This window comes from Oncorhynchus gorbuscha, linkage group LG11 (genome assembly GCF_021184085.1).
Source record: "Oncorhynchus gorbuscha isolate QuinsamMale2020 ecotype Even-year linkage group LG11, OgorEven_v1.0, whole genome shotgun sequence".
Lineage (NCBI taxonomy): Eukaryota > Metazoa > Chordata > Actinopteri > Salmoniformes > Salmonidae > Oncorhynchus > Oncorhynchus gorbuscha.
Window position 1 is genome coordinate 12604850 of NC_060183.1, and position 26860 is coordinate 12631709.

General features: G+C 41.4%; 2 protein-coding genes across 3 annotated transcripts in view; one reads left to right on the forward strand and one right to left on the reverse strand.

Annotated features, from left to right (window-relative positions):
• The first annotated feature begins 2493 nt into the window (after positions 1-2493).
• Positions 2494-5528, forward strand: LOC124047547 (alpha-N-acetylgalactosamine-specific lectin-like). Its single transcript, XM_046367858.1, has 6 exons — positions 2494-2557; positions 2946-3079; positions 3221-3312; positions 4175-4309; positions 4442-4553; positions 4935-5528. The coding sequence occupies exons 2-6, from the start codon at positions 2998-3000 to the stop codon at positions 5015-5017; spliced, it is 504 nt and encodes a 167-aa protein (XP_046223814.1). The 5' UTR covers positions 2494-2557; positions 2946-2997; the 3' UTR covers positions 5018-5528.
• Positions 5529-8347: 2819 nt separating this feature from the next.
• The window catches only part of LOC124048120 (carbonic anhydrase-related protein 10-like), a 482986-nt gene continuing 464473 nt past the window's right edge, over positions 8348-26860 (reverse strand). The window contains exons 6-11 of one of the 2 annotated variants that reach the window (XM_046368562.1): positions 19661-19756; positions 16794-16866; positions 10997-11151; positions 10578-10752; positions 10112-10184; positions 8349-9280 (exon numbers count right to left, since the gene is read on the reverse strand). In XM_046368562.1, coding sequence (XP_046224518.1) covers positions 10150-10184; positions 10578-10752; positions 10997-11151; positions 16794-16866; positions 19661-19756 — 534 coding nt within the window. In that variant the 3' untranslated portion in view covers positions 8349-9280; positions 10112-10149. Of the gene's footprint in view, positions 9281-10111; positions 10185-10577; positions 10753-10996; positions 11152-16793; positions 16867-19660; positions 19757-26860 lie in introns of both variants that reach the window. The other variant, XM_046368564.1, reaches the window with a different exon arrangement.

A 26860-nucleotide genomic window follows, 5' to 3' on the forward strand; every position in this document is an offset into this window, starting at 1 on the left:
GGCTAGGGGCGGGGCTGGGGGCGGGGCTAGGGGGTACAATATCACATTACACAAGGACCTTAAGGGGCTTAAGGAGCATACACACATTTATCATTCTAACAGCTTTTTTTTGTTGGCAGGGTATTTACATTTCCCAAAATAAATGAAATTCATACTGTCATTTTGCAGTACACCAGCGGTTAAGCATGTTGGGCCAGTAACTGAAAGGTCACCGGTTCAAGACCCAGTGCAGACTAGATGAAAAATGTGTTGTGCCCTTGAGCAAGGCACTTAACCCTAATAGCTCCTGTAAGTTATCTGATAAATTACAAAAAATGTACACAGCCACCTGGTTCACTTGTTAGCATGAGACTTCACCATGTGAGGAGGAAGTCTCCTAACTCACCATTACAAAGAAATATGTTGCAATATGTTGATGATGGCCATAGTCACGACAACTTGCTAAATACCACCAGGATGTGGTTTCTAAATAATTATGTATCATTCTATGTCAACATTACAGCATTTCTACACTTCAGAATAAAACCTTATTTGAACCAAATATAAATTGTTTCTTAGCTACATGAGGTTCTGCTATCACAACTGCATATGTAGTCAATACATTTGACAATGACTGCAAAATATTACGCACCTGCCAACATTTAACCTCCTTGCACATTTTATTTATCTACTTTATGAACATTCAGTAACACATGTAATCACCCCACAACAGAATAGCTGTTGGACTGGTCTGGTGTATCACTGAATTTATGGAGGGCACAGCAATAACTTGTGTCAGGAGACCTATAGACCGATCCGTGTCCCATGGGCTATAAACAGTGCCTCCATGTATGCAGTTAACCTCTTGAATGTCAACTCTCTGAAATTGGGGAGGCACGTGGTTCTGGCACCTGGTCCAACCAACATGTTTGCTTATAAATCGATCTGTGGACAACGTACACTGATCGATAGCCCTAGTTCACCCTGTCCAATATCCCAGTGGGAAATCTGACCCCAGTTTGAAACAGAATACACGTTATGTTTGTCGCAGACGGACAACATGAGATGAAAGTTGAGTTCTGTCAGAGGGGAAGACGTTTTGAAACGAGACCTTTGGAAAAAATGAACATTTTCTCAACACTAACCACAGAAATATATATATATTTTTTACATAAGGAAGGTTACATCTAGTTAGTTGTTTTTATAAATGGACTGTTTCTATATCTAGAAAGCATATAGGTCATTTCAAGACTTATTCATAGACTTTTGTAGAATAGGAAACACATCCTCAAAATTGAGTACACCTCAACAATTTATAACTATTTTTTTACCAGGAAGGTGAGATTGTTATCTCGTGACATATCATTTCTTCTGGACTACATCTATTTAGGAGGAAATCTACATTTTGCCATTATCATTCAAGCGGTTATGAACTGCTGCTGTGGTCTACTGTACCTTCTGAATAGCCTCCCTGAACGGATAAACCGGCCAATCAGCTTGTGGACATTCAGGTCAAAAAATAAATACATCTCTAACATTAAACATGAACTTTCATGTGGGGATAGTGTGTATGTGCTTCTTAGTGTGTATGTGCTTCTTAGTGTGTATGTACTTCTTAGTGTGTATGTGCTTCTTAGTGTGTATGTGCTTCTTAGTGTGTATGTGCTTCTTAGTGTGTATGTGCTTCTTAGTGTGTATGTGCTTCTTAGTGTGTATGTGCTTCTTAGTGTGTATGTGCTTCTTAGTGTGTATGTGCTTCTTAGTGTGTATGTGCTTCTTAGTGTGTATGTGCTTCTTAGTGTGTATGTGCTTCTTAGTGTGTATGTGCTTCTTAGTGTGTATGTGCTTCTTAATGTGTATGTACTTCTTAGTGTGTATGTGCTTCTTAGTGTGTATGTGCTTCTTAGTGTGTATGTGCTTCTTAGTGTGTATGTGCTTCTTAGTGTGTATGTGCTTCTTAGTGTGTATGTGCTTCTTAGTGTGTATGTACTTCTTAGTGTGTATGTGCTTCTTAGTGTGTATGTGCTTCTTAGTGTGTATGTGCTTCTTAGTGTGTATGTGCTTCTTAGTGTGTATGTGCTTCTTAGTGTGTATGTGCTTCTTAGTGTGTATGTGCTTCTTAGTGTGTATGTGCTTCTTAGTGTGTATGTGCTTCTTAGTGTGTATGTGCTTCTTAGTGTGTATGTGCTTCTTAGTGTGTATGTGCTTCTTAGTGTGTATGTGCTTCTTAGTGTGTATGTGCTTCTTAGTGTGTATGTGCCTCTTAGTGTGTATGTGCTTCTTAGTGTGTATGTACTTCTCACAACCACCATAAAGAGGACATAGCAATGCGTAGGCCTCAATGTAAGGCTACATACGATTAAAATAAAACAATATTTAAAAGAATGGACAGGGCCAAGGATATGATGGATCATAATCACTACTTGCTGCAATGGTATATGACTTGCAGATGATATCTCTACTTCTACTTCCCCAAATGTCTCTTTAAAAGGGATAACATTTGAATTGAAAAGACACCTGCCCTTTCTGGTTGAAGAAACACTTCAAGGAAGACATCAGTTTCTCTCTTCTGAATTTGGTGAGGGTCTTTACGATTTTAGAAGAACTTTTAACTATTGTCTTTAAAAAAAGAGAGAGACATAATATCAACATGGTTATGCCTCAAAAAGTATAAATTAAGGGCCGGGATTCTATCCAATCACGGATTTGGACAATGTATCATTTAAAAGTCATTTCTGATTGAGCCGACAGGAATGTGGTCTCTGCCAACACAGAAACATTGCCTTTAAAATGTGCATTGCAGACAAAGCGCGATCAGATTAAATCCTGGCCTAAAATGTTCTAATTTGTTGTTGGCAAAAAACATTGTAGTATTTAAATAATAATTATATCTATATCCTACATGAATCTGTAACGCTGTGGGTTCTCCTGAGTAATAAACTTTGTGATATAATTCTGTTTTACAGGAAGAACTGCAGTAGAAGGCCAAAAGACCACCACGATCTTCGATCCATCATCATGGGAGTCGTAACTGTGTCTGTTCTTGCCTGTCTCCTCCTCACCCTTCTGGGAACTGGAGCCCTCCGCCACGATCCTTATTGTAAGTGACAACCAATCCCATTTGATTCCAGTTTATTTTGAATGTCTTTTTTCTCTCTCTTCTATTTGCTGTTCTAAGTGATTAGTAGTAGTTAGGTTTCAAGCTTGCATGGATTTAAAATAAAAAGTACATTCTCTGCAGATATCTGTCCAAGTGGATATACTGGACCAGACAGTACAATACCCCATTGCTACAGAATGGTTAATAAACAAATGGGATGGCAGCAAGCACTGGTAAGTGTCCCACCTGCAGCGAATCTAATCAACACTTGCATTTACAATGATGGTGTAAAAGAGAATATTAAATAACTTAAACTTCCAATTAATATGACCTTATTTTTATTACACTGACACTAACTTCCAGGCAGCTCAGTGGAAAGTAACATTCTGTATTTCATGTTACAGTTGACCTACTGCAATATAAATATCAGAGTAAATCAGTTAACTCATTTGAACTTTTTGTAATTTTTATGCACTAAAGTTTTAATTGTGATTAATCATATTGTTTGAAAATGTTCGAAATACAGTGAAAACATGCAAAATACAGAATCTATACAGCGAAGAAATGCTACTGTATTCGGAATGAATGAATGGATTCATTAAATTAATCGAGGGGGGGGGGTTGTATTTAACAGTATTTTACTGTACTTACCAGGGATTAGCACAAGCAAACCTAAAAGTGTCAATGTGTTTTCCAATGAAACACACCAATGCATTTATTTGGAATGTTTTTCATGTTTTGAAAAGTTGTTTTCATCTATTTCATCCATAGACACTTTTTATGTTCTTCATGTTGTGTTTCTGCAATACTCAGGCTGCGACTACACAGGCAGCACAATTCTGATATTTTTTCACTAATTTGTCTTTTGACCAATCAGATCACTGCTGAAAAAGATCTGATGTGCAAAAATCTTATGTGATTGGTTAAAACACCAATTAGTGAAAAAAAGATGGAGGCTGAGACATTTCACTGTTGATAATACCCCAAATTACCATATAAATTAGTTTTCCGTCCGTGTACCACTACTGATCAAATGTCTACAAAGTCAAGGCTTGTAAAATAAATCAATTAAAATATGGATGTTTCTTCATAAAGGATTACTGCAAGAGAGATAGGGGCACCCTTGCTGCTGTCCACAGTGTTGAAGAATACCAGCTTCTCCTTTCCATGGTGAAGCAGACCCAGAGTATCTCTGCTTACGCCTGGGTAGGACTGAATGATCTGGATCAGGTAAAACAATCCTTAACACTCATGTCAGCACTTACTATGGTCTTATTTCACATCTCTTTAATTTGGGCAGTTGATAATTTACTACTGCCCTTCACTGAGATGTTGATAGCCTTGAAATGTTCTCCCTGACAGGAAGGGAATTATGTGTGGACTGATGGGTCATCCGTGAATTGGTTCTGGTCCGAAAGTGCCAAAGCTCAGCAGTGGGGAGAAGAAGACTGTGTGGCACTGAACTCTTATGCAGGTCAGTAAAGTTTAAATTGGATGTGTGACACTTATGCCGGGATCCCAATCCGTATTGACAATGCGCCTTTTAAAGGCAACGTTCCCGCATTCACGGAGATCGCATTCAAGGTTAACACTGCAGGTGTCTGCTCAATTGGAAATTACCTTTAAATGTCACGCGTGCTACAATGCAGTTCCGTTTGAAGCCTGAAGCACAGGGACACTGTATGAAGGACTGAACGATCAAATACATAGTAAGAAGTGCATAAACACGGTCAAACTTCACAGTAACATATCATATGATGTTTGTAATTTTCCATATTTGTCGCATTGATTGAAGCGCTGTTGTCATTACTCTGTTGCCTTCCACCGAGACTAACATGGACATTGTCCTCTACAGGGGCTGAGGGCTTCGATGACATCAAGTGTGACAGTAGCTGTACCTTTGTCTGCATGAGAATTGCTACTGGTGGAGTAGCCTAAGATGGCAGAGGAGTCCAACACCATCCAAACAGAGTGTGAGCGTAAAGGGATTTCGCCAACATACTCTGATTTGATTTTCTGCTGTCGCACGTAAAGTCCTTTGCGTTGATTGAGGACAGATTGAATACTTGAAGACAATATGATAAAAAGTGATCTAATGGCAATTACACTATCTTCGGTTGCCATTGTCAATTGTTAAAGTTATTGTCAGGTTGATTCTACAATTGCATTTTCTCTCATGTTCTCTGTATGTTATTAGCCTTAAGCCACCAACCATCGAGGCACCCAAGGTTTATCCACAAACAAACGGTTCAATCCCCTCACTAACTCAAAACCGACCATCATCTAAGAACACAAACATGATAATGTTTAATGTACAGGGGAAATTAGTCTCAGCACATTTTTAATGGTTTGACTCTTATATGTAATATTGAAAGAATTGGTGGAATTGTGTCATCCTGATTATCCCTCAATGCTTCAATGCCTCTTTGAATAAAACCTTTCAGCTTCACCCATTCTCAGGCATGGTCAATCTATTTTACATATCGTTTTCTATGACATAGCTTGATTGATAGGTGTCTGGTACCTTGTACCATGCGTGAGACACCAAGGAGGTGATACTAACATCACATGGTGGTCGGTGCCCTTTGAGATGAGAGAGGAAGATATTTTTTTCATGAGCGTGGCCTTATTTCTATTACACCACATTGGATGACTGACATTCATATTCCATTCACCCAGTTCAATGCAACATTGATAGATTTAGCCTAATAGTCACATGATACTCGAATTTCCCCTATAACCATCATGAGGTTGCTACAACGTAGTCTATGAACGAACGATTAAAACGTAGGTGCACACAGGTCCAGAGAAAGATTTGAGGGGACAGACAGACCATGACATTCAATACCGTCTTGCACATTCCTGCCTGTATCTAGCTGATTTAGGGTGTAATCATTAGTTCAACTGGACAAAGTCAGGTATGTTTATACCCGTTTCCTTCCGTTTTCTTCCGTTTCAATTTGAATTCCAACAGAATCAACAGAATAGGCGGAATGGATCCATCCCTGATCACAAGTACCTAGGTGTCTGGCTAGACTGCAAACTCTCCTTCCAGACCCATATCAAACAGACCCATATCAAACATCTCCAATCGAAAATCAAATCAAGAATCGGCTTTCTATTCCGCAACAAAGCCTCCTTCACTCACGCTGCCAAGCATACCCTAGTAAAACTGACTATCCTACCGATCCTCGACTTCGGCGACGTCATCTACAAAATTGCTTCCAACACTCTACTCAGCAAACTGGATGCAGTTTTTCACAGTGCCAACTTTTTGTCACTAAAGCACCTTATACTACCCACCACTGTGACTTGTATGCTCTAGTCGGCTGGCCCTCGCTACATATTCGTCGCCAGACCCACTGGCTTCAGGTCATCTACAAGGCCATGCTAGGCAAAGCTCCGCCTTATCTCAGCTCACTGGTCACGATGGCAACACCCATCCGTAGCACGCGCTCCAGCAGGTGTATCTCATTGATCATCCCTAAAGCCAACACCTCATTCGGCCGCCTTTCGTTCCAGTACTCTGCTGCCTGTGACTGGAACGAATTGCAAAAATCGCTGAAGTTGGAGACTTTTATGTCCCTCACCAACTTCAAACATCAGCTAGCTGAGCAGCTAACCGATCGCTGCAGCTGTACATAATCTATCTGTAAATAGCACACCCATTTTCACCTACCTCATCCCCACAGTTTTTATTTATTTACTTTTCTGCTCTTTTGCACACCAATATCTCTACCTGTACATGACCATCTGATCATTTATCACTCCAGTGTTAATCTGCAATATTGTAATTATTCGCCTACCTCATGCCTTTTGCACACATTGTATATAGACTCCCCTTTTTTTCTCTGTGTTATTGACTTGTTAATTGTTTACTCCATGTGTAACTCTGTGTTGTCTGTTCACACTGCTATGCTTTATCTTGGCCAGGTCGCAGTTGCAAATGAGAACCTGTTCTCAACTAGCCTACCTGGTTAAATAAAGGTGAAATAAAAAAAATAAACAAATAAACAAGCAAACAGTTCACTTTCATAACAAGATACAAACAGCTTGTTGTATTCCTTCTCGCATATGCCTTTTTTCTCCCCTCTTCCCTTCACTTGAAGACTTCAATGCAGTAATTAAAATATATATATAGCTAGCTCTCTATCTCGTCACTCCTTCATTTTAAAAGAAATTGTTCGAAATGGTTCAACTATTGTCTTTCTCTCTCTTTGAGTCAACCACTCACCACATTTTATACACTGCAGTGCTAGTTATCTGTAGCGTATGCATTCAATACTAGATTAATGCTCTGATCTTTTCATTGGTTGGACAACATGTCAGTTCATGCTGTAAGAGCTCTGATAGGTTGGAGGAGGTCCTATGGAAGTTTTTATAATTACTGTGGAAGTCTATGGAAGGTGTGAGAACCATGAGCCTCATAGGTTTTGTATTGAATCAATGTTCCCAGAGGAGGACGGAAGCCAGCTGTCCTCCGGTTACACCACGGTCGTTCCCTACAGAGTACAGCACATTGCCAAACAATGTGTTTGAATTATTTATTTTGTGATGTGAATATATTTAGTATAGTTTTATCTAAAAAGTATAACTTATTTATTTTTATGAAATCCTCTGAGGATTCTCCAGTGGATGACATATAGCGTCTTGCTGTAGTTGAGACCGGTCTGCTCACTCACCAACGTGTACAGCTCACCACGCTAACTTCATTCAATAACTTAGCACAAAACCATATACATAGAAACAACAATGTAAAGTGAAGCATATTTTCCAAAGTGAACTTTCCAGACACATTTATTGGGCTGATAACATTACTCAAACACAGTGTAAGACCATTGTAAGCAATAAAACAGGCTTCAGCTCAGAACTGCTTCCACAATTCAAAGTGAACCAAGCGTTTGAAGGTCCATTGCAGCCAGTGTTAATCTCAATATCAAATCATTTCTGGATAACAATTAAGTACCTTACTGTGATTTATTTTCAATTAAAATGGCCAAAAATAAACAAAAAATAGCTTCTTAGCAAAGGGCAATTTCTCAAGCAAGAATTTTGCTAGACCTGTCTGGGATTGGTCTGATTGGGGAGGGGAAAAACAGACAGTTATCTGTTATTGTCTGAGAGGTTTGGAACTCTTTTGGTCTATTAACTAATTTACTGCATGGTGATGTCACCAGGCAGGCCAAAACTCCATCCCACCAAAACAGGCTGAAATTTCAGGATGTCTTTTCAAACAGCTCTTACACTAAAAGGGCATTATCATAATTTTCACAATTTCACAGTATTATTCCAACCTCATAGTGTGGAAATATAAAACACAAGAAATCACATTTTTGACTGCACTGGGCCTTTAAAATACTCATCTTTTTTTAATCCTCTTAATATATCTTTTAAAATGTTTATTTGTATTTTTCTTTACATATTCAGTTTTTCAGCAGTACTGATAATTATACTATATACAACAAAGGCCAAGACACTCATCGGTTCATCAGTTAGACAGAAGATCCTGTCCCGTTGTTGCTTTGATAATGACCTACTATTACAAGGCAAGACTGTACGGTCTAGCTCTCTTGGGTTGTTGCAGTCGGCATGCCTTGTAAGTGACGGTGATGACGACGCAGCTATGAGCCTTGAAGACCTTCTCTGTCTAAACCACTAGGGGCGTCGTCTTGATAAGTCCTTAAGATCTCATTGGTAGCAAGGTGTCTATGTACAAAGGCTAAAAGTCCCAATCAGTCCTACTCAGTCCGTGTGAAGAAGAGGCTGTATGAAATAAATGCTTCGGTGTTTTTGTACGTTTTAAACATTTTGTTATCTCCCAAAAAAGTATCAGTATCAAAACAGGTTTCGTAATAGATATATTTGTACTGGACGTGTCAGTCAGTATGTGTTGGAATTCAAATAGTTCTCGATGTACGTATGAAAAGTAGTCGTCTCTTTGCAAAGCAACACAAAGTCTTTTACTTGATAATGTTCAGTTTCTTTTTTTTCTCTTTTTACATGAAATAATCTTAGATGAGATGCAGCCTTGGTGCGGTTTCCAGTTGTTTCCTTCCTTCCTTCCTTCCTTCCTTCCTTCCTTCCTTCCTTCCTCTCTCTCTCTCTCTCGCTTTCTCTCTCTCATATCCCCCTCCTGTCTCTGTCATTGTGTCTTGTTTCTGTGCTCACCCAAGAGAGACTACTTTAGCAGCCACTCATTCACTGGAAGAGAGGAGAGGGACAGGGTGAGAAGAACACTCCTTTCTGTGCACATGCACGTCTAGCATGGAGCCCCTTTCTATCCTGCAGCATCTATAACATTCATTTTAACATGGCAATACATTGTTAGGATTGACACAGAATGCATTGAGCATAGTGATATGGTGCTGTGGTGTTCCATGTTAATATTAGCAATGTACACTAAATGACAACATTTCTACAGTATCTGTTAGTTAGCAGTCTGTTAGCATCCCAATATACATTTCCCATTCAATTAGCCCACTGACACCGAGCTATGAGGGGGCTGACATTCCTCTGCCTTCCAGGTTTACCTTAGATTAACAAGTACAACTAGTGTAATTAAAGACAAGAGACAACTCTGCTGCTATTGTGCTGCTTCTGTTTACTCTCTAGGGGCTGGTTGGAGAGGTAGAGTACCACATACTGTGTGTGTATGTGTGTGTGTGTGGGGGGGGGTAAAAGTGTTTGTGTAAAATGTGTATGTGTGTGGCTGTAAGCCTGATTATGTGTGGGTGCACACATTCTCGTGTGTGTCCGTGTGTCCGTCTGTCCGTGTGTCCGTCTGTCCGTGTGTCCGTCTGTCCGTGTGTCCGTCTGTCCGTCTGTGTCTGTCTGTCTGTCCGTCTGTCTGTCTGTCTGTCTGTCTGTCTGTCTCTCTGTGTGTCTGTGTCTGTGTCTGTGTGTTTCAATCTCTCAACAACTGCTGCACAGAATAAGAATTTCATCGGAGAGCGAGAGGATAAGATAACAGAACAGTCTGGCTACAGTACAATAGATCCTGGAAGAAGAATACAATGAATAATGGGGGTTTACCTCTTGCCCTCACTGTATATACGCTTCAGGGGTAAAATTCACATTTTGTGCAGCAGTTGCCCAGATATATTGGCTGAAACAGAGGAGAGGAGATGATAAACAGACCGCATGCAGAGTCCCCGAATCACACTGAGATGCTGAGTTGGCTTTGTAGTTATGAAGTAGTTTGGCCCACACTCTCAGACGCCGTTTGGAAATATTGCTATAATATTACGATAAGTAATATACAATCACTCTTTTTTAAAACATTTTAAATCTATAAACGTTAAAGCTATATTTTACAAAGCTGATAAGACTATGTTTTAGGTAGTATTTTGCTTTATGAGGGACACAAGCAGACACAGAAAACAACCAACGTAAATGTCCATGTCTCCTTCACCACCATTTTGTATGTCTGCTAGTCAGACCTTGTTTAAATAAATCACTAACAAAATGGTGGTGGTGGGTGGATTTTAGCTGTGTTTACCTCGGTACTGGAGCTTCTGGGCCCTGTTGTTGGGACAGTCTTTGCCCTGCATGCTGAAGTTGATGTTGGTCCGGATGCAGCGGTTGTTCAGAGGTTGGACCGGGCGAACGTTGTCGCTCATACTCAGGAAGATCTGAGACGGCTGGTTCTGACTCAACAGTCGTAAGGAGTGCATCTGGAGAGGAGAGAGGAGGAGAGGTGAGGGAAGGGAGGTCCATGAACAAAGACGATGGAAAGGTAGAGTATGTAAATGAAGGGATGGAACGAGAGAGGTTAGGAAAGCAGAGATGAGAGGGGATCGGAAGTGAAGGAAAGGCATTATTTCAGTATGAATGGGAGAACAATGCACGTAAAGGAACATAATTGCTGTTTGACAGTCTTATGTAGCTAAGCAGTAAGAAGCTGCTGTAGAGACAGACCTGCATTTGTGTGATGTACACTGGCTTATTCATCAGGATCCATGTGGCCGTCTCAAAGCAAGGCGGGATGGTCATCGACCCGTCATATGTGATAAAACTAGAGGTCTCTGGGTAAATCTCCTCGATGTTCAGGCCCATCAGCAAATATGCATCATCTGGAGAAGATGGACAAGATAGACAGGTTTCAATATTACATTTTAATATTCTATTATAGCAGAGTTCTTGAGTCCTGGTTCTGGAGAGCTACAGAGTGTGCATGCTTGTGTCCTAGCTCAGCTCCAACACAAACACTTGCTAGTTGAAATAGATGTGTTTGTGCTTGGCTGGAACAAAACCCTGCTTCCCCTGTGGCTCCCTAGAGCCAGTATTGTAGAACGCTGCATTACAAGCTTGTCTTAATCACATTTCATGTCCTCTCAAGCTAATATTTAGTTTAGAATATCCATGATATATTTGTCTTACTGTCTCAAAATGTATTACATCCACTCTAACCGGTGTGTTCATCATTTGTATGTAGATGTTTTGCAAATGGCTAATTTCACATTAAGCTGGTATTTCTCAGACTACATGACAGGCTGTTGGTATAGCAGACTACACGACAGGCTGTTGGTAAGACTACACAACAGGCTGTTGGTATAGAAGACTACACGACAGGCTGTTGGTATAGAAGACTACACGACAGGCTGTTGGTTTAGCAGACTACACGACAGGCTGTTGGTATAGCAGACTACACGACAGGCTGTTGGTATAGCAGACTACACGACAGGCTGTTGGTATAGCAGACTACACAACAGGCTGTTGGTATAGCAGACTACACGACAGGCTGTTGGTACAGCAGACTACACGACAGGCTGTTGGTATAGCAGACTACACGACAGGCTGTTGGTTTAGCTGACTACACGACAGGCTGTTGGTATAGCAGACTACATGACAGGCTGTTGGTATAGCAGACTACACGACAGGCTGTTGGTATAGCAGACTACACGACAGGCTGTTGGTACAGCAGACTACACGACAGGCTGTTGGTTTAGCAGACTACACGACAGGCTGTTGGTTTAGCAGACTACACGACAGGCTGTTGGTTTAGCAGACTGCTTGACAACCCCCCTTTGTTTTTCATTCATCCCCTAATTGGTCTAAACTGATGGATAACAACACTTAGTCTTCTACTTCCAGTTTATACATACTATATACATTTTACAGACACAGTATATTTGACAATAGTTATCTTTTGTTTGTTTTTAGTCCCATCCTAAAGCTACTCTCCACCCCTCCCATCTATCTCTGAACACCATCCAGTCCCATCCTAAAGCTACTCTCCACCCCTCCCATCTATCTCTGAACACCATCCAGTCCCCCATCTATCTCTCTCCACCCCTCCCATCTATCTCTGAACACCATCCAGTCCCATCCTAAAGCTACTCTCAACCCCTCCCATCTATCTCTGAACACCATCCAGTCCCATCCTAAAGCTACTCTCCACCCCTCCCATCTATCTTTGAACACCATCCAGTCCCATCCTAAAGCTACTCTCAACCCCTCCCATCTATCTCTGAACACCATCCAGTCCCATCCTAAAGCTACTCTCAACCCCTCCCATCTATCTATGAACACCATCCAGTCCCATCCTAAAGCTACTCTCAACCCCTCCCATCTATCTCTGAACACCATCCAGTCCCATCCTAAAGCTACTCTCAACCCCTCCCATCTATCTCTGAACACCATCCAGTCCCATCCTAAAGCTACTCTCAACCCCTCCCATCTATCTCTGAACACCATCCAGTCCCATCCTAAAGCTACTCTCAACCCCTCCCATCTATCTCTGAACACCATCCAGTCCCATCCTAAAGCTACTCTCAACCCCTCCCATCTATCTCTGAACACCATCCAGTCCCATCCTAAAGCTACTCTCCACCCCTCCCATCTATCTCTGAACACCATCAATCCCCTCCCATCTATCTCTGAACACCATCCAGTCCCATCCTAAAGCTACTCTCCACCCCTCCCATCTATCTCTGAACACCATCCAGTCCCATCCTAAAGCTACTCTCAACCCCTCCCATCTATCTCTGAACACCATCCAGTCCCATCCTAAAGCTACTCTCCACCCCTCCCATCTATCTCTGAACACCATCCAGTCCCATCCTAAAGCTACTCTCCACCCCTCCCATCTATCTCTGAACACCATCCAGTCCCATCCTAAAGCTACTCTCAACCCCTCCCATATACAGTACCAGTCAAAAGTTGGAACACATACTCATTCCAGTGTTTTTCTTCATTTTTAAAATGTTTTACATTGTAGAATAATAGTGGAGACATCAAAACTATGAAATAACACCTATGGAATCAAATCAAATCAAAGTTTATTCGTCACATGCACCGAATTCAACAGGTGTTGACTGTCGTGTCTTCGGCATCATTTGTGAAGACTGTTATTTTATCAAATCGATTCTCTGTAATTATTATTAAGTAATTAAACAAATCATGTACATGTAATTAACTAGGAAGTCGGGGCTCCAAGGAAAATCTTCAGATTACAAAGTTATAATTTTCTTAATATAACTCTTCAAATATTTTAATATCTGATCAATTAGTCTTCTAATTCATTAATTATTCTTTACCTCACGTTAGTCTCATTCCAAACACCGTAAATGGTTGGTTATCTGCACGAATCCAGCCTTTGCTATGAATCATCCATACACCAATTATCTTAATAATTTATTTACTAACAAACTAAATAATCACAGAAATGCATAAACAACACAGTAGATATGGTTACAAGGAATTAATATTGGAGGTTCCCTAGTGGGCTGAGCTGATATGATGGCTTGGTGGACAAAGGGAAGTGGGTGTGGACTGAAAAGGTTGTGAAAGACAAAAGGAGTCACTACACAGTTGATAATTATATTAATTGAAATACTAATCCTTTGCACATGAACGCTCACTCATTCAGGAATAATTGCAATCAATATATATATTTAAGCTCAGTGTGTCGTCGTGATCTCTGTTGGAATCGTCCGTATGTCTGTTGGAGAGTTTTTCTGAGCGTCTCTCTCTCTCTGCCTCCCTGACAATCATTGTTTGTGGTTAGAATGGATACTTCAGAGTACCATTCAGAAATTCTCATAGAATAGATGTTTCGGTGGTTGTCAGTCTTCACATCCCAGGTTGACATAATTTCTAGCTGCAGACTAGTAATTAGTATCTAAGATTTGACCTTACTATGTTGGGATCGATAGTCTCAGAGTTGAACCATTTCCAGCCGTGTAGCCAATGCTCCACGTGGTATGGTTAGGAATTGAACAACCACTGCACCATAGCTTATGCTGGGGTTTTTGTGGTCCGAAGAGGATTTTCCCTCGCAGGGTTTTTTATTCGTAACAGTAGAAAAGGGCTGTCCCATGATGCAAGCTCATGTCTGTGCTCATGGGGGCGGGCCAATGACTTTAAAGGGAATACAATTCTCTTTCATTAAAGGTTTAACATCACCTTACATAATTTCACAAATAGTTTAATCTTTACTCATTAATTTTATACAAGAATTAGATGCAAACCCCATAATTAAGAAATGTACATATTCAGAGATCTAGTTATGTGTTTCATGTCCTCTTTGAGGTCACCAAATGAAACACACTCTTCATACCCACCCCTTAAGTGTCCACGGACCATTCCCACCTACTCACAAGTGGACGTTTTGTATCAAATCCCCATTTGGGGATTTAGGAGTTCGCCATGTGTAATCATTTGTTCTCTCTATGTGTCTCTCTTTCTGCATGGCCATGGGGAGAGAGTCACCTCCAGGAATTTATGACCTGAGATAACATAACCTGGGTGCAGGAGAGAGAGAGAGAGAGAGGGGGATGCCACGATCTATACCCAGAAAGGCCCATGTCATGACAAGACCTTACAGTGCTATACTTACTTACTTACATGCCCTAAACAACAGTGCATTTTGAAAGTAAAAAAGAGGTATTAGGTAAACAATAGATAAAGAATGAAAAAAAAGTTAAATGACTGCAAAAATAACAGTAGCGAGGCCATATACAGGTGGTACCGGTACAGAGTTAATGTGCGGGAGCACCGGTTAGTTTAGCTGGTGGGGGGAGTGGCGGGACACAATGCAGATAGTCTGGGTAACCATTTGATTACCTGTTCAGGAGTCTTATGTCTTGGGGGTAAAAGTTGTTGAGAAGCCTTTTAGTCCTAGACTTCGCACTCCAGTACCGATTGCCATGCGGTGGCAGAGAGAACAGTCTACGACTTGGGCGGCTGGGGTCTTTGACAATTTTTAGGGCCTTCCTCTGACACTGCCTGGTGTAGAGGTCCTGGATGGCAGGCAGCTTAGTTCAGTGATGTACTGGGCCGTACGCACTATCCTCTGTAGTGCCTTGCGGTCGGAGGCAGAGCAGTTGCCGTACCAGGCAGTGATGCAACCAGTCAGGATGCTCTCGATGTTGCACCTGTTGATCCTTTTTAAGGATCTGAGGACCCATGCTAAATCTTTTCCGCCTCCTTAGAGGGAATCAGTTTTGTCGTGCCCTCTTCATTTAGTAACCAAAAAATATAGTTAATATTTGCTATTCTTCAAAGTAGCCACCCTTTGCCTTGATGACCGCTTTGCATATGGGGTTGTGGCTTCCAGATAGTTCCTTTTGGCAACACGTGAGCATATATGTCATTCATGTTCATCATGTTATTATAAGAACGTGTTAACTAGCCCAACAGTGGGATATGCATAGGCACTTAGAAGATACTCCTACACTTGTCTAAATCCTATTAAAGCTACAAAAGCATCAGTTTCCAACCTTAACATATGTTGAAAATACAACAGAATAGATTAACCAGAATTACATTTACTATCACGGGTTGCCAAAAATAACTATCTAAAAGCCATGCCCCTGCTAAACCACACCTCCAGTCTTCTGATCTGACCCGGTAGATCATAGCTCACTAACCCAGCATCAACAACTCAATTTAAAGAAAACAATGTTTTTTTTGTGTGTCAAAATAACCCAACGTGTATTCTGTCCACTATTTACCCAAATTGGGTTGTTTTTAACCCAGCATTTTTTAGTGTGTAGAATTTCTGCATCTCTCTTTCTCTCTGTCCCTCTCTCCATCATTCTCTTTCTCTCTCCGTCTCTTGTTCTCTCTCGCTCTCTCTACTACGCTAACACACTCAATATGTAGTCATCTGCTGCGGCTTCCGTTTATAATAAAAGGTACTATGTTTGCTGTGAAGAGGTCACAGTAGCTGCTCCTTCTATTTAGACTGGGAGTTTAGCTGCTATTCACTTTCACAGTGTGTATCTATCTAGACTAGAAGAACATCAGCATGCTCACCAGCCCCTAGCCTACAGGTAGGACATATATACCCTGAAAGGTAAAGAAAAACAAAAAAGACAATCCTTAATCTGTGAACATCAATCATGTTTCTATTATGTTACCACCTCACCCCTGCAGTCTTGTTAGTCCCTCTCCGCCACCACACATCTCTGGAATCCTCGTTGGCATTAATCATTCCATTTGGATGCTGTGTTTGTGTGTGCGTATGTACGTGCGAGGTTATGACAGCTCATTGATGTCTCTGAGACCTCCAATGCACTGGGGGTCACTGTGTTTACGCAGCCTCTCCTCAACCCCATTAATCCAATTGTTCTCTTCTCTGAGCAAGCCATGTGCCATTCTAATATGGCCATCTAACAGCCCTAGCTGTCTCTACTGCAGTCTCTCCAGCTACTCTTTGACTTGTTCCACTGTGTTCCTCCCTACAGTCTACATTGGCATCTCTACTTACTTTTATATGTTATTCTTGTGATGGTGTCTCTATTCAACATTCGATTCAGGAATGCATTCGAAGTCTCCGCAATCTGGAATACGAGAGGAGAGAAAGAATCACCCAGAGACAGTCACATCAAAGCCAGTCACACACATCGCAAATTACTTCCATATTCCACAATCTCGACAGTGCATTACAAAATGAACCAAAACCCACTAACTATATGACACCAGCAATTCAAGTGCATTCGCTTTAGGGCCAAATCTTAACTTGAGGCAAGCATGCAGCAAATCTCCCCTTGACTTCAATGCATGATTTACTCGCATAATGCTAGTTGCACAAGTCCATCTCAGGGAAGGATAGGATCTTAAGGAAGCCTGAACACCAGAGAGAGACACTCTAAAGAGCCTGAACACCAGAGAGAGAGACACTCTAAAGAGCCTGAACACCAGAGAGAGAGACACTCTAAAGAGCCTGAACACCAGAGAGAGAGACACTCTAAAGAGCCTGAACACCAGAGAGAGACACTCTAAAGAGCCTGAACACCAGAGAGAGACACTCTAAAGAGCCTGAACACCAGAGAGAGACACACTCTAAAGAGCCTGAACACCAGAGAGAGACACTTAAAGAGCCTGAACACCAGAGAGAGACACTCTAAAGAGCCTGAACACCAGAGAGAGAGACACTCTAAAGAGCCTGAACACCAGAGAGAGAGACACTCTAAAGAGCCTGAACACCAGAGAGAGACACACTCTAAAGAGCCTGAACACCAGAGAGAGACACTCTAAAGAGCCTGAACACCAGAGAGAGACACTCTAAAGAGCCTGAACACCAGAGAGAGACACTTTAAAGAGCCTGAACACCAGAGAGCCACTCTAAAGAGCCTGAACACCAGAGAGAGAGACACTTTAAAGAGCCTGAACACCAGAGAGAGACACTTTAAAGAGCCTGAACACCAGATAGCCATTCTAAAGAGCCAGAACACCAGAGAGAGACACTCTAAAGAGCCTGAACACCAGAGAGAGAGACACTTTAAAGAGCCTGAACACCAGATAGCCACTCTAAAGAGCCAGAACACCAGAGAGAGAGCCACTCTAAAGAGCCAGAACACCAGAGAGAGACACTCTAAAGAGCCGGAGATGCTTTTAGCTGTCCTGTAGCGCTTTTGTCTAAAGACTCAGGAGTCCAGAGTCGACGTGGAACACACTAATCAGTTAAAGATGCTCCACACGCTCCCTTAAATCCCCCTTAGTCCCGAGCCTCAGCCTCAGCCTCCTGTCCCATTCTCATCCTCACAACTCTGACTGTCAAGATGTCTCGGAGGCTAAGTGATTAAAAAGCAATGGATGTCCCTTGTCACTACTCTCTCTCTTTCTCAGATGTTTTGAACACTTTTAATGGAGAAATGACCTAGGGGGATGCAGACATGTTATTCTGCAAAATGTAATTAGGGAGTTCTCTCCAAATTGTGAAGTAAACTTAAAAGTAGCTACAGAGAGGAACTGTTCAACAAAATGTCAATTTGACATCTAGAGAAGAAACATAGGTGACACTCACATCCTAGACAAACACTGTCTAGTCTAGTAGATATGGCCGAAGGTGACTCAAACTCCATTTAGTGTCCAACAGTCTCACTATGTCCTCCTCCATTGTGTGTCTGTTTCCACAGGGGACCCCACACAGTTACATCCCCCCCATTGTCATTTCGAATAGTGGCTCAGGCCACTGATGCCCAAAGGAAGCCCTTACTTACTGGCAGTCTGAGTCACTGAAAGGGTAACATGGTGGGGGTGCAGGTGTTAATGGTCCCCTGGAAGCATGAGTCACAATACCGAGAAATAGGTTCCTGAGATAGTGAAGGACACCACTAATTACCTCACTTCCCATCTCTTCAGCGACTTTAACAATGAGCCAGGACTGATCTGAGAGCCTTAGTTAAGCAAGCTACTTCAAGATGGCTGGAGTTTGGAGTCATTACCACTGAGGGCCAGGCTGAGGGACTAGAGAGGATGAGAGTGAAGTGTTGATTGATTTCATGATGAGTGGGAGGACGGGGGTGTGAGATGTGCTTAATCATATCCCTTTCAATGGCCTACCTCTCTGTCTGTTATAGTGGTGGGGAGTGTGTGTGGGGGTATACAATTGAACATGTAATTACATTTGGTGAGTGCTCAAAATTATAACTTTAGAACTTCTACCACTACATTGACCACTAAAATAACTTTCAGACAGCAAAAGCAAACACATATTTTATTCAGAAAATTGTAGCTTTCCTATCCCATCTCTGTAAGTGGTTAGGAGAGAGGAATAGGCTTGACCCGGGTCTCCATGTCCTCCTGTGTGACTGACAGACCGAGCCATTGACACAAGGGAGCTAATTACTGTAGCTAGCTGATTGGGTTGCATCTGAACTACACAGTACTTCTGTAGCACGAAGAATACAAGAAACTCCACAGCCTTGAGCCGAGCCCAAGAAGCTTACATAACAAAGCTAGCGAGAGAGACAAAGCTATTTCACAACCTCACCCCCCCCCACTGACACATACAGGGAACACAATGTTAAGCTCCCAGGATAACTAGTTCTCTAGTGGATCTATTTCAGGATAGAGAGCAGGGCGACCTTCTCAAAGGACCATTTGGATGCCGTCAAAAAAGATTAGCATGTAGTAACGTAGCGCTAGCTAGCTAGCTAATAAATACAGGGATAATCATACTGTCAAACTGGTACGTGGTGGGATGATATACTGTGACTCGATGCCAAGTTAATGCATGATAGTCCCCCCCAAATAAAATGTAAATCATTCATACGAAGATTTTACATACAAATTCAAGCACGTTTGACACAGTGAGATCAAAGGTTGGAGTTGTGAGAGTGTCACACGCACCTTCATAAATATAGACACTATGACCAGTCCGTTGGGGCTCTTCGCTGCCTCTGTGTAGTTGGTATACAGCTCGTGGTTGTAGTGTATAAGTTGAACCTGGAGATGAAAAAAACAAATGTCAGGAATACAACACAATCTCTCAAGTGACCTCGCACAAATAGACTGTAGAAAAGTCTGCTCTTGCGGAGCTGCTGTGTGCTGGTTTCTGGTCAAGCCCAGGAGTAACGCACCTTTTTCCACATAATACATTTTGCAGAGTCAGGTATGTCTTAGAGCCATGTAGTCTTTAGAATCACCGTTTGATTTGATTTATTAGGATCCCCATTAGCCGACACGAACAGCGTCCAATGATGTGTCTGACTGTGTGTGTTTATTTCATGAAACCATCTCCAAATATATATTTTTAATCATTTATTTTACCTGAGTCTTTTTCCGTCGAAAATCTCATTCTGATCGTGTGGGCATGTTGATACAAACGTTAACATATTTACGTACAAAGCCCTGATTGGCGGACAGGATCAGCTATAGACTCTAGAGTCTACCCTGCTTACCTCTTTAAAGTAGGCGTACATGTAGACAAATAAAAGATAACTGGTCATTGGACAGAATAATCTGATCACATTGTGATGTCATCCCACCTGAACAAGCTGCAATTCAAGGCATTTTATTTTTAAACCTCTTACAGAGTTATTTCGACCTCATGGTGTGGAAATATTATTTAAAAAAGCAAGAAAATCGCATTTTTGACTGCACTGCACCTTTAAACAAATGCCTTCACACCTACAATCTCTCCAGAGACTAGGGTTTGTTGGCTTCCACTGTTCAAGCCTTTTGAAGTTGTGTTGACTAAGGTGTCAGTAAAGTTCTACACACACCTTTATGGTTCTACAGGTTCTTAATGATGTGTTTATGTGGGCGGTGTCTATGCACAGCTAGCTCAACTTGTGACCTTGCGACAATAACAACTATTCAAAGAGCAGCCCACATTTTCTTTTACCAAGCAGACACACTTACGATTCCTGGGAAATCAACAGGAACTGCGGAAAAAGTTCTCACACAAATATGGGAGAGTGGGGTAAGTTGAGAGTTTCACATTTATCATCATTACATCAAGGGAAACTTAGTATTATTTCTAACAAAGATATCTACATGTATTTCAGGATTTTGTGTATCCCTGGAAACAACCAGAATTCATGTAAATATAACAGTTTTGAAAACATATGGAGGAAAGAGGGGGAGGCTTGCAAGCCGAAGAAACACCCTCCCAACCGAGTCATGTGTGGGGGTGCTTTGCTGCAGGAAGGACTTGTGCACTTCACAAAATAGATGGCATCACGAGGGAGGAAAAATGATGTGGATATATTGAAGCAACATCTCAAGACATCAGTCAGGAAGTTAAAGCTTGGTTGCAAATGGGTCTTCCAAATGGACAATGACCCCAGCATACTTCCAAAGTTGTGGCAAAATGGCTTATGGACAACAAAGTCAAGGTATTGGAGTGACCATCACAAAGCCCTGATCTCAATCCTATAGAAAAATTGTGGGCAGAACTGAAAATGTGTGTGTGAGCAAGGAGGCCTACAAACCTGACTAAGTTACAGCAGCTCTGTCAGGATGAATGGGCCAAAATTTACCCAACCTATTGTGGGAAGCTTGTGGAAGGCTACCCAACACGTTCGACCCAAGTTAAACAATTTAAAGGCAATGCTACCAAATACTAATTGAGTGTATGTAAACTTCTGACCCACTGGGAATGTGATAAGAGCTGAAGTAAATAATTTTCTCTACTATTACTCTGACATTTCACATTCTTAAAATAAAGTGAGGATCAAAACTGACCTAAGACAGGGTATTTTTACTTGGATTAAATGTCAGGAATTGTGAAAAACTGAGTTTAAATGTTTTTGGTTAAGGTTTATGTAAACTTCCGACTTCAACTGTAAGTTCAAGAGTAAAAATGTGCTTAACAAGTCACATAATAAGATGCACGGACTCACTTTGTGTGCAATAATAGTGCTTAACATGATTCTTGAATGACTACCTCAGTCGAGCAGTGAATTTATAACACATATTCAACCACAAAGACCATGGAGGTTTTCAATGCCTCGCATAGAAGTGCACCCATTGGTAGATGGATAAAAATACAAATAAAGCAGAAATTGGATATCCTTTGAGCATGGTGAAGTTATTAATTGCACTTTGGATGGTGCATCAATACACCCAGTCACTACAAAGATACAGGCATCCTTTTCTAACTCAGTTGCTGGAGAGGAAGGAAACTGAGTTTAATGGCTGTGTTAGGAGAACACTGAGGATGGATCAACAACATTGTAGTTACTCCACAATACTAACCTAATTGACAGAGTGAAAAGGTGCAAGCCTGTACATAATACAAATATTCCAACACATGCATCCTGTTTGCATTAAGGCACAAAGTAAAAGTGCAAAAAATGTTGGCAAAGAAATGTACTTTCTGTCCTGAATACAAAGCATTATGTTTGGAGCAAATCCAACACAACACGTCACTGAGTACAGCTTTATATATTTTCAAGCAGGGTGATGGCTGCATCATGTTATGGGTATGCTTGTTATCGGCAAGTACTAAGGATTTTTTTCAAGCTAAAAAATAAACAGAATAGAGCTAAGTACAGGCAAAATCCTAAAGGAAAACCTGGTTCAGTCTACTTTCCAACAGACACTGGGAGACAAATGTCCTTTCAGCAAGACAAAAACCTAAAACACAAGGCCAAATCTACACTGGAGTTGCTTACCAAGATGATATTGAATGTTCCTGAGTGGCCTAGTTGCAGTTTTGCCTTAAATTGGCATGGACATCTATGGCAAGACCTGAAGATGGTTGTCTAACAATGACCAACAACCAATTAGACATAATTTTTAAAAGAATAATGTGCAGATATTGTACAATCCATGTCTCCTACAGACTTACCCACAAAGACTCACAACTGTATCCTCTGCCAAATGGTATTGTAACTCAGGGGTGTCAATACTTATGTAAATGAGATATTTGCAAACATTTCCAAAAACATGTTTTGGGTATGGTGTGTAGATGGGTGAGAGAAAACAATCAATTTAATCCATGTTGAATTCAATCTTTAACCACAAAATGTGGAATAAGTCAAGGGGTATGAATACTTTCTGAAGGCACTGTAAACCTCTGTTCAATATCACTCACATTACATTTACTGAGCAGCTGTCTGGGACAGGGATGTTGTTTCTATGCGCCAATTAATAGGTACGTTTTCTGCATTTGAGGCAACTAAACAGGTCCGCAAAATTCTTGATATGTCTATCAAGTTCAGACTCAATGTTATCAGATAAGACCTGGTGTTCCTCTGCTACTCATCACAGCCTCTCTTTATACAGCTCAGACTCCATGTCATCAGATAAGACCTGGTGTTCCTCTGCTACTCATCACAGCCTCTCTTTATACAGCTCAGACTCCATGTCATCAGATAAGACCTGGTGTTCCTCTGCTACTCATCACAGCCTCTCTTTATACAGCTCAGACTCCATGTCATCAGATAAGACCTGGTGTTCCTCTGCTACTCATCACAGCCTCTCTTTATACAGCTCAGACTCCATGTCATCAGATAAGACCTGGTGTTCCTCTGCTACTCATCACAGCCTCTCTTTATACAGATCAGACTCCATGTCATCAGATAAGACCTGGTGTTCCTCTGCTACTCATCACAGCCTCTCTTTCAAACAGGTACATGTTTGTTTTCTGTACCTCTTCAGTGTCATTCAGTCTATTTGTTCGTCCCTTTTGCTGCTGCTCCAATGGACTTCTTCCCTTCTCTCACTTCCTTGGCTGCTCTTTCAAGAACCTCAAGGGGGATATAGACCCCTGCTTGTTTTACGTTTGTATAAACAGGGCATAATGGTGTCTGCTCCATATCAATATCAAATGCACTATCTTGAGTTCATATGCATGACATATTGCAAAAATACTATGAATATTATGCATAACAAAATACAATATAATCATAATTTGTATGGGATATGGTGGCCATTGGCTCAACTTACCTCAAGGCAAACATTTTGACCATATCAACCCACACAGCTACAAAGATGGACTTTCATGTTAGGTTTGGGTTTGTCTTATTGTAGCTTATAGAGACCCCAACTGATGTATAAAACAATCTTTAAAGTATCTCCGTTGACACCTATAACACAATACATTCATTTGACTTTGTGAAATTTGTTCTTTGGACCTAACTTGCTTACCACTTTTTTCCATGTGGTTTGTTCCTTCACATGATCTCTTCCTAAATATTTGGTCACGAGATTCAATTTGTGTATGGTTTCCTAGAAGCAAGGGGTGGCTCAATTAACCCTGGCCCACTATCTCCTACTGTTACTTCACATATTTTCCACTTCCCTTGAACTTTGCAGAAAGATGTGGAAAATATGCTGTACATTTGCAGAGAAACAAAGTGTGTTCAGAAATGTATTCTGCCTCAAACATACTCCATGACCTCTCCTCAGTCTTTCTTGAGTTATCAGTATTGTTGCTGGACCGTGAGTCTGTGTTGTTGTCTGAGTCTCTAGTCGTTTGTAATCTTTAAAAGGTTTAGAATTTCTTTTACCAGAGATACACTACATGGCCCAAAATATTTGGACACCTGCTCGTCGAAATCATGGGCATTAATATGGAGTTGGTACCCCTTTTCTGCTAAAACAGCCTCCAATCTTCTGGGAAGGATTTCCAAAAAGATGTTGGAACATTGCTGCGAGGACTTGCTTCCATTCAGCCACAAGAGTATTAGTGAGGTCAGACACTGATGTTGGGTGATTAGGCCTGGTTCGCAGTCGGCATCCAATTCATCCCAAAGGTGTTTGATGGGGCTGAGGTCAAGGCTCTGTGCAGGCCAGTCAAGTTCTTCCACACCGATCTCGACAAACCATTTATGTATGGACGTCACTTTGTGCACAGGGATATTGTCATGCTGAAACAGGAAAGGGCCTTCCCCAAACTCTTGCCACAAGGTTGGAAGCACAGAATTGTCTAGAATGTCATTCTATGCTGTAGCGTTAAGATTTCTCTTCACTGGAACTAAGGGGCCTAGACCAAACCATGAAAAACATCCCCTGCCCATTATCATTCCTCCTCCACCAATGGCGGCGAGCTTTATACCACTCCAATGCTTGGCATTATACATGGTAGTCTTTGGCCATGGAAACCCATTTCATGAAGCTCCTGACAAACCGTCTGTGGCTTCCAGAGGCAGTTTGGAACTCGGTAGTGAGTTTTGCAACTGAGGACAGACGATTTTTACACGCTACGTGCTTTAGCACTCGGTGGTCCCGTTCTGTGAGCTTATGTGGTCTACCACTTCGCGGCTGAGCCGATGTTGCTCCTAGGCGTTTCCACTACACAATTACAGTAGATATGTACAACAGAAATTTGACGAACTGACTTGTTGGAAAGGTGGCATCCTATGACGGTGCCACGTTGAAAGTCACTGGGCTATTCTGTAAGGCCTCTACTGCCAATGTTTCTCTATGGAGATTGCACGGCTGTGTGCTCGATTTTAGACACTGGTCAGCAACGGGTGTGGCTGAAATAGACAAATCCACTTATTTGAAGTGGTGTCGACCTACTTTCCTATATATATATATAGTGTACCTTTACAAAAAGGTATGGGCTCAGGAAAACCGGTCAGTATCTGGTGTGACCACTATTTGCCTCATGAAGCGCGACACATCTCCTTTGCATAGAGTTGATCAGGCTGTTGATTGTGGCCTGTGAACGGGTGTTCCACTCCCCTTCAATGGCTGTGTGAAGTTGCTGGATATTGTCCACACACTTTAGTATATATGTGACTTGTTTCAGGAAACTAGACGTATGTCACCTGTCACTACTTCACAGGAGAGCCATTTGAAAGTAAACTTAAAAATAAAAAAATGCGTTATTCTTGGCAGAAATGCCTTCTGGAACATGTGAACTTTCACGTGCCATAATTACAGATGTATGCCATCTGTAAATAAGAATACACTTGTTAAATTACGAGCCTAGTTGGTTAACCCACAGAAAAAGGCAGCCACCTTCCTGCTAGCCATGATTGGCTGAGATAATGAGTGGGCTGGACATGCCAAAAGATGAGTTCGGATTGGTCTGCCATGTAGCATGCTTCTGTCTCTAAAATGTGCTGGTCAGTATGTGTAGGAAATCCTTTCTAACACCGCTTTTAAAAAAAAGATATCAAGTAGTAGAACTGCATAAGTGTTGCTCTCCACTTTCTGGAGGACCGAGCTTTGAAATCAGTGTAATTAGAGTATGATAGCTGAGGAGATGGGGAACATTCAGGCATTTGATTGCAAATATGCAGACAAAAAGAGAACATAGAAGGTTGTTGTATAAAACACCTGTCTCTGGATTACATCTTCAAACTAAGAGCAGCCGTAGCATCCCTGAGAGAGAGGGAGAAGAGTCCATCCATGTTTACATGTAAGATGTTCTAGCTAGCTACATTTTCAGATATTACACATTTCTAATTTTGTCAGAAAGTCGCTTTCATTTCAAGTTAAAGTGTACTGCTAGCTAGCTAGCTAGCTAACGTTACGTGTATGACCTGTGTAGTAATATTATTCATATCTCAGAGCCATTTGCATTGCTAGTAATAGCTTAATGTTAGCTAGCTAACATTGAACCTGGTTGGTTAGCTACCTGCAAATTCAGGCAGGGTAGTACCGTTATGAGTTTGAATTATGGTTAATTGTTTAGCTAGCTAGATGTCTAACCAAAAGACTCCACTATGCAAGTAACCATTTCAATAGAATGTTCATGACGTCACTGCGACAACTGTCAGTAGAAGTAGCTGGTAAATTCGCTCTGGCTATCTACTCCGATTTCAGAGCACTCTCTCTGTGTGCCAGAGTGTAGAATAAATGATGAATTTATGAATTCTCAACACCCATTAAATATGGCTGGTGTCAGTAAACCTTGCATGATTAAATTGTTGCCAACAGCAGAGTTGCAGTCACCAACACTCTGGATAATTTAGAAACAGCCTAACCAGCTCTGCTACGGCGAGTAAAATGGTCAGAGTGAGCTGTTCTCTCATTTGTGTCTGGGAGTAGCTAGCAAGCTAGCCAACGTTAGCCAGTTATCTTGGGTGCTTGACTGCTGTTGTTAGGACAAAACGCTCGGATCAACCCTACTCCTCGGTCAGAGTG

Bases quoted from the DNA above. Each gene is read 5' to 3' on its own strand.
- LOC124047547 (XM_046367858.1), top strand. From the start codon at position 2,998: ATGGGAGTCGTAACTGTGTCTGTTCTTGCCTGTCTCCTCCTCACCCTT. The intron at 3,080-3,220 runs GTAAGTGACAAC...CATTCTCTGCAG, and splicing joins CCTCCGCCACGATCCTTATT to ATATCTGTCCAAGTGGATAT. The intron at 4,310-4,441 runs GTAAAACAATCC...TCTCCCTGACAG, and splicing joins GACTGAATGATCTGGATCAG to GAAGGGAATTATGTGTGGAC.